Source organism: Otolemur garnettii, unplaced genomic scaffold (genome assembly GCF_000181295.1).
Source record: "Otolemur garnettii isolate 467f Iridium unplaced genomic scaffold, OtoGar3 scaffold00094, whole genome shotgun sequence".
Classification (NCBI taxonomy): Eukaryota; Metazoa; Chordata; class Mammalia; order Primates; family Galagidae; genus Otolemur; species Otolemur garnettii.
In genome coordinates, this window is record NW_003852489.1 from 3,571,401 (window position 1) to 3,579,333 (window position 7,933).

Below are 7,933 nucleotides of genomic sequence, written 5' to 3' on the forward strand. Positions count from 1 at the left end.
CCGAGCTGGGGATTCGAACCCGCCACCTTAGGTGTACGTGGCTGGCGCCTTAGCCGGTTGAGCTATAGGCGCCGAGCCTTCATCCCTATTTTATGGATGGCCCCCAGAGATGGAAAACACATGGTCTCCAGATCCTCCAGTATGGCCCCTTAAACAAATCCAAACTCCAAATTAAAAGGATTTGTTCTGTAAAATTTAGATTCAGTCAAAAGGCTGCACTCAAGACCAGAAGGCCACAGGTTCCCCACCCCTTTGGTGGCTGCTCCAGATGTTAAGTGTCCCTAATGGGTAAGGCATCATCAAACTTTGCCTTGTCTTTTTTTTTTTTTTCTTTTCATTGAGAGACAGAGTCTCATCACCCCAGGCTAGAGTGCCATGGACCTCAAACTCTGGGCTCAAGTGATCCTTCTGCCTCAGCCTCCCAAGTAGTTGGGATTATAAGCATGTGCCAGGACATCCACCGAATATTTTCTTCTTTTATTATTATTATTTTTTTTCTTTTCAGTAGAGAATGGGCCTTGCTCTTGCTCAGGCTGGTCTCCAGCTCCTGAGCCCAAATGATTCTTCTACCATGGCCTCCCAGAGTGCTAGAATTACAGGCATGAGCCACCGTACCTCTTGTCTTAAATAACATTCACTATCATATACGTCATGACTGGGATCTCCCAAATGGACTCTCTTTCTTTGTTTAACTCAGCAAAACATTTTAAGGTCCCCTTGGGGTCTAGGAAGAGTAAGCAGTCCTTTGCCAGGGCAGAAGAGGGAAGGGCAGGGTTCTACTGCTTTAACCCTGGGGGCTGATTCTTGTAATGTGTATTGGGGTCACCCCACAACCCAAGACACAGCTGCTGTGCTCCCTCTGACTAGTAGCTGAGTATTACCCAGGCAGCTAGAGTCGGTTCAGTTTTGGCTGTGCATTCTTGGCTTTTGTGCTAAGTCTTCTCATTTCCTCATACTCAGAGAGTTGGTTTAAGTGTGAGGATATTGAAAAATTGGGCTTCCCGACTCTTGGAAGGCCAATTCATTCCATGGAAAATGTCTCAAATTTCCCATCCTGTCCTGTGGTTCAGGACCTGCATTGGAAGAGGCCTGTAGGAGTAGTCAAAACTGCTGCAGGGTGACGATGACATGTCAGTATAGATTCCCTGGTTGTAACAAATATACTGCGTGGTTGGGACTGTGACAGTGGGGGAGTCTGGGGTGAGTATGGGTATGTGGTCAAGTCTGTGCTTTCCGCTCAGTTTTGCTGTGGACCTAATACTATACTAAAAACAAAACAACCCCCCCTCCCCAAACACCACCCATTGGAATACATACACATGAAAAAATGAAATGTAAGCAATAGATGCCAGACACAACGTTATGATTCCATTTAAATGATGCTTGAAAATGTGCAAATGTAAAACAACCCGCTGTAGGCAGAGTCCGCAGTGACACTCGGCAGCACTGCCTTTAGATTCCATTGTTCGTGTCTCTAGAAACATTCTGAGTTAGAAAGAAAACACCTAGACGCTGTGGTTCATGATGCCAAGAGGGTTTAGCCACAGCTACGTAGGGTCAACTTGGTTGTTCGTTGTAGGAGAAACTGGGCTTGGCCATGTCTGCTCCCTTTGTGCAATCTTCAGGCCTCCCCTGGGTGACGGAGTATGTGCGTGTCGGGGCAATTCTGGATTTGATTATCCAGATATGTTCTGCCCCTCCTCTGTTTCCCAAGTCTTGGCTGTGTTACTCCACTGAGGATCTGAAGATGTGTTAGAGAAAAAAAATAAACCCGAGCTGCCTGGTTTTGCTCCTTGCTTGAGGTTCAAGTGAAACAATCTACTCATTTGACAAAATTTTATTGAAAGCCTTTGACTACATACAAAAGTGAATGAATGAGATCCAGCCCTTGTCCTCCAGGTGTTCAGTTACCTCAGGGAGGAGCATCATGGGAACAGATGGACAAGTCTGGTGGCACATGCAGGGAAATGTCTAACACCCCAAATATTCATTGATCAGCTCTTACACAGGTCCAGAGTAGGGCTTCATTATCCATTATTTTTTCCGATCCTCCTATCATTCTTGTGAAATCATGTAAATATCCCAATTTTGTAAGTGACTGAACAGAAATTTGAGTAATTAGGTAACCTGGTGCCAGGGAGTGGTAGGAGTAGAATCAGCCAACTCTATAGACTGCAGATCTAGGGCTCTTTCACTGGAGTCCAGTTTCTGACATGGTGGAAGTGCTTGCCTGACTCGGCAATTTTTTTTTCTCCCTTTTCCTTAATAGGAAATCCCACTCTCTTAGTTTTGCTCTCCTCCCCCGTCCCTTGAACACATCACTACAGAGTATAGAACAATAGATCTTATCCTCTGTCCTGTCATCCAGACACCTGTGCCTGTGCAGGACATGGAACTGAGGAATAATGAAGTATCAGGGAAATTGCTGCTGGGCCCACAGATCTTGTGTGCGCAGTGGCGTTTGCACATTCCGTATTCTCCCTTGGTCCCCCTCTCCCTTCTCCACTTGGTGGACCCATCTCTTTCTTTACAAGAGACCCATATCTGAACTCCTATTCAGAACCCCAAAGCCCCTGAGCTATAGGCAGGAGATGCAGCACTTACAGATGCCGCCCAGACCCACTGACTATAAAACTTAGTGCTGACGCCCACTGCTTCCATACAGCCTGTGTGGCCCCAAATCAGCCAGGTGACCAGTGTTTTCCAGATAACACACCAAGATGTTCTTATCCATTTATCTCTGCAAATAACCCTTTATCCTACACCTATGCAGGACTTAGGTTTGTTATCAGGGAGAAGCCCAGAGTGCTGAGTGTAGGCAGTGACCTGCCAGGTGGTTGGAGGCCTGGCAGATGGGTGGGGCTTCGGGGCTGCCAGGTGCTCTAGCCTCAAGTTTATACAGCTCCTGTTTCTGCATATCCGACATAGAAGCATTAAGAAAAACTAAATGGAAAGGAGGCTTGTTTGGTCTTACAGGGCTTTGTATCTCTCGCAAAATGTATTTTCTCTAAGATTAACAAGTACAATTTTATTTTATTTTTCTGAGAACAAGTCTCACTTTGTCACCCCAGCATCATAGCTCAGAGCAACCTCAGACTCTTGGATTCAAGCAGTTCTCTTACCTCAGCCTCCCAAGTAGCTGGAACTACAGGTGCCCACCATAACACCTGAGTATTTTTAGAGATGGGGTCTTGCTCAGGCTGGTCTCGAACTCATAAGCTCAACCAATCTGCCTGCCTCGGCCTCCCTAAGTGCTGAGATTACAGGCATAAGCCACCTCACCTGGCCTTACCGTTTTAAAATTATAGCCAGATTATCTTATTCCTAGAAACTAGCATGAATGATACAGAAACTCTGGATATATCCATAGGGCAGATTTTCATTAGCACCAGAAATTAAGGTCGCATAATATTTACCCCCCACCCCCACATACAGATGTACTCATTCATTGCTAAGTTGTCTTCTTGGGATACAATAATGAACTAAGCTTAGAAATCTATGTATTCCATGAAGGTTGTACTGTAGTCATGGGAGGCAGACAATAAACGAAATATAAATGCAAATTATAATGTATGTTGGAAGGTGATAAGTGCTATGGCGAAAAATAAAGCAGGAGTGAGGAGGGGAGTAGAGACAGAGTGCTGGGGTGGAAGCTGAGATTTTGAGTAGAGTCGTTGGGAAAGACCTTAGTGAGATGGTATTTGAGTGATGATTAAAAAGAATAAGGATCAGCTGGGCTCGGTAGCACACGCCTGTTATCCCAGCACTCTGGGAGGCTGAGGTGGGCTGATGGCCTAACTCACAAGTTTGAGACCAGCCTGAGTAGAGTGAGACCCCATCTCTAAAAATAGCGGGGAGTTGTGGCAGGTACCTGTAATCCCAGATACTCGGGAGGCTGAGGCAAGAGAGTTGCTTGAGCTCAGGAGTCTGAGGTTGAAGTGGGCTATGATGATGCCACGGCACTCTACTGGGAGTGACAAAGTGAGACTCTGCCTCAAAAAAAAAAAAAAAACAAAAACAAGACCAGCCTGAGCAAGAGCCAGACTCTGACTATAAAAAACTAGCCAGGCTGTGCACATTTCATTGTCTTTTTTTCTTTATGTCAAGAAAAAAGATAATGTGTCATCTGCTAAGTAGGTCTTTGGAGGTAAATTAGCAGCATCACTAATTTAAGTTGTTGCTTTCAGTCACAGAAAAAAAAAAAATAGTCGGGTATTGTGGTGGGCACCTATAGTCTTAGCTACTGGGGAGGCTGAGGCAAGAGGATGGCTTGAGCCGAAGAGTTTGAGGTTGCTGTGAGCTATGATGCTCTGGCACTCTACCCAGGGTGAGAAAATGAGAGTCTGTTTCAAAAAAAAAAAAATTTTGTCTTTGGTCATTCAGTATATTTTTTCTTCCTTTGTATTTCCTAGGAACATGCTTTTGAAAGCAGCCAGAAATATAAAGAAGGCAAATACATCATTGAACTAGCACACATGATCAAGGACAATGGCTGGGACTGATCGCACCACATCCACCCAACCCAGTGTCCTCGTGAACGCCACCCAACCGAACATTCTACCCAAGCGTGAGAGAGTGACTGAACACTTGGTTCCATCCATGTAGGGGCCTTGCCATCTGGGGCATCCTCCCCCCCGACACCATCTTTCTGGTGACCGGCCTCTAAATCACTGTCTCTCTGTCTCTTTGCTTTGTATCTGTTTGTGAGTTGACCCTGGCTTCTCTCTCTGTCCTAGTGTTGGCTGAAAACAAAACAATGAAAGGAACAGATCCTTGACCGCATTGTGGCAGCCCACCTTGATAAGGGCCCCCGGTCCTGTGCAAGAGCTGCCTGACGGCCTCTTGTCAGGAGAGCAGTGGCATGGGGGTGAGAGGAAGAGGGAAAAGGGGGAAACCCTGGGAGTCCTGGGGATGGGTAGGGGGTGGGAGGGTGGAGGTCGCAACAGAATTGAGCTGCTCCTGGAGACCTGATAACTTAGGCTTGAAATAATTGTCTTGTCTAAAAGGACAAAGAGAAAAAAAAAATACCTCATTACTGCATTCTCTCTGATCAGAAGCTTCTGTCCCTGACACCGAATGTGCCAGGTTAGCAAATGAGCACAAGAAGTAGCCCCAGTTCTAGTTGGCAGGGCAAAGGCCTGGTTCTCTTGGGCTGAGTTGGGGAGTGTTCTGGTAGCAATGAGTGACTTGAGAAGAAGCCATGTGGATTTTGGTGACTCTGATGCCTCTGGGCAATCATTGTCTTTGCCTCTTTAGACTGCGTAGGTAATGAGAGAGGGGACTGCCATTTGCAATAGGCTCATGATCCAAATATCCCAAAGGCTCTGACCAGCAACCAGGTGAAATCGGTAACTGGGGAGAACAGGGAGCAAAGGTGACTGCAGCCTGGAAGCTCCTAAAGAGGAGGCTCAGATACTGAGCCAGAAAAATAAAAAGTAGAATCAGTTAGCAATTCTGACTGTCTGATCTATTTTCTGACCCTTAATAAAAGTAATATGGCAAGGGACTAGGTTGGGTAGGGGCAATCCTGAGAGTCTTTTCGAGTTTGAACCAGTACAGGTTAGGTACATCTTTCCTCTTTGGATGTGCAGTGGCTTCAGTGGGATCAGCCATTCTTTGTTCATAGTGTCAGGTGTTTTTCTCCAGTTCTATTACGGTGGACTGTGGAAAATAGAGGCCAGAGGCTTTGAGCTTAGTGATAACCTGGATGGTAGATTCCTCTTGCCCTAGTTGTTCCCCTCGGACCTGAATGTCTTGTGTGGAGAGAATTCTCCTGTTGGTGTGGTCCAATAGTGGGGGAGGATTACAGATTCCAGTATTACTGCCCCTCCATCCACTTTATCATCATATTAGGGAAGTGGGCTCTTGAGAAAGAGGAGTTTGTTACATTTAATCAACACTGTGAAGTCTCTTCTACAGCAGTTCAGCCAGTGTAAGGTGCATGGCCGAAATTACTCAACTGAGTTTTCATTTCTTAGACTGAAAATATTATTGTTCAGATGTGTATGTCCGGTAATTCTCAGCATCTCGTTTTCCAAATAGGCCTATCCTAAAGGGAGATTTACAAACTTAAAAAGTCTCACAAAGGAGCGAGTTCCTGGAGATAATAATCTGCAAAATGTATTAACTAAGATTCAAATAGACAACCCAGGACATTTTCAGCATTGTACCTACAGCAGAACCAAGTTTCTGTAGGGAGTGAGTCTGGGGGACACGCCTTTGTGTATCTCCACGTGCGGACAGCAGAGTGGAAACCCCGAGGCAGATGTGGCTATGCCCTGCCCGGGGCCAGCAGCAGGACTAACAGAAAGCAAGGTAGATGCAGGGGCAGCAAATGGATTCTTAGGAATTGAATCTTGCTCCCTAGGGCTCCCTGTCCAGCTCTTTCTAGTGCTTTAGTCACCCTTGGAGAGTAAGTTGTTCTCCCCACTTCACCATAAGGCAGACTGAGGTTCAGAAAAAGTGTTTAATTTCTGTTCCCAGAGAAACAGTTCCTCTGGCCCCTAGGCCTAAGTTCTCAATAAAAAACAAAACACATTTCAACTTTCACATTCCTTAAGCTGGCTTGCCAGCCCAGAAATCACGGATTTTCCCCTTTCTTCCTTCCCCTCCTAAAGGAAGTTGTCTTTATTTATGGATTTTGATTAAACCCTTTGCTCAGGGAATGTCCTGACTGTTTATTGATAATCCTTTCCATAAAAAGAAAATGGGCGTTAAACATAGGTAGATGTTTTGTTTTTAAAACTAGAAATGGAATGTGGTGACATACAGAAACCAGACGTGGGATGCCCTAGAATTTTCAAGGGGCAGAGAAAGAGACCAATGTGCCACTGTTCTTCCTTGGGGGTGAGGCCTTTGACTGTTGCAGGGATTCAAGCAGTCTCCAATCAGACGCTGGTTCTGGTTTTTTTCAATTACTTTCCATTGAGCCTCCAGTGGGTGCAGGGCACCATACCTTGTGCGAGAGATCTGAGTAGAGTGTTGGCTCTTCCATAACTTCAAGGGAAATAAAAAGAAAAAAAACTCATTAGGCTTTCCCTTTGTGTCAGCGAAACCAAAAGTGCTTCTTATAACTTTTAGCTCTGTTCATGGCTTGCGTTATCTAACATTTAGCAGTATTGGAGAGGCCACAGCTGAGCGACAGAGGCGCTAAATTAAGTCATGGCCTCAGTTAGTTCATTCTTTAATTTCCTCACCAAATTATCGACCTAGAGCATAACCAAAGACCTCATCCATACACCCCAGGCAGGTTCAGGGAATCGGAGTTTGTTGGTAGAGTTCGGGGGGAGTACAGGGAATAGAGGATGGGAAAGGGAGAAGGGAGACAGGGAAAGGCGTGAAGTTCTATACCTCAGCCAGCAGCTGCTTTTGTTCTGAAATCAAGTCCTGCTGGCAGACTTTCTAGTTTCCTCTCCCTGGTGCCACTCTGGGTCACACGACCTTGGCCACCTGGAGTATGCCCGGACCCCCCCCCTCCCCCGGATATTAGTCCCAGGCTGCCGATGGGTGGATTTGATGCTAATGAAGAACAGCCTGACTTGATACCCCCAGGTTGTCAGCTGGGCCAGACTGAGACCTGCCCCACCTCCTGTGACAGTAACGTCACAAAGATAGGATAGAGGAAATTTTTACTGGTGGGTCAGTGCGTGCAAAAGAAGTGTCCCCTTTATGAACAGATTTTAAAGTGGATATATATTGGAAAAAACCAGTTGCTTGTGAAATATACTTTTTGTAAATAATATTTAATTTTTTAAATAATATATTTGGTGCTGTTTTCTCAGATCCCCTGAGAGCACTTTCTATTTTCATTTAAAATTCTGTGGTTTCCTCTGCATTTCTTGAAGTGTATTTTAAGGGAAACAGTAATCACCAATATACTTTTTTTTTTTTTAAAGGTCTCTATCACTTTAATCTGAACCAAGGCTTTAAAGCA

The 7,933-nt window shown here is 45.4% G+C and overlaps 1 protein-coding gene across 2 annotated transcripts in view; it reads left to right on the plus strand.

The window, feature by feature from the left end:
• YPEL2 (yippee like 2) overlaps nt 1-5,012 on the plus strand; it is a 65,289-nt gene extending 60,277 nt beyond the window's left edge. For both annotated transcript variants that reach the window (XM_003795587.3, XM_023516624.1), the window contains one exon: nt 4,413-5,012. In XM_003795587.3, the coding sequence (XP_003795635.1) occupies nt 4,413-4,502 (90 nt within the window). In that variant the 3' untranslated portion in view covers nt 4,503-5,012. The remainder of the gene's footprint in view (nt 1-4,412) is intronic.
• The last annotated feature ends 2,921 nt before the right edge of the window (nt 5,013-7,933 follow it).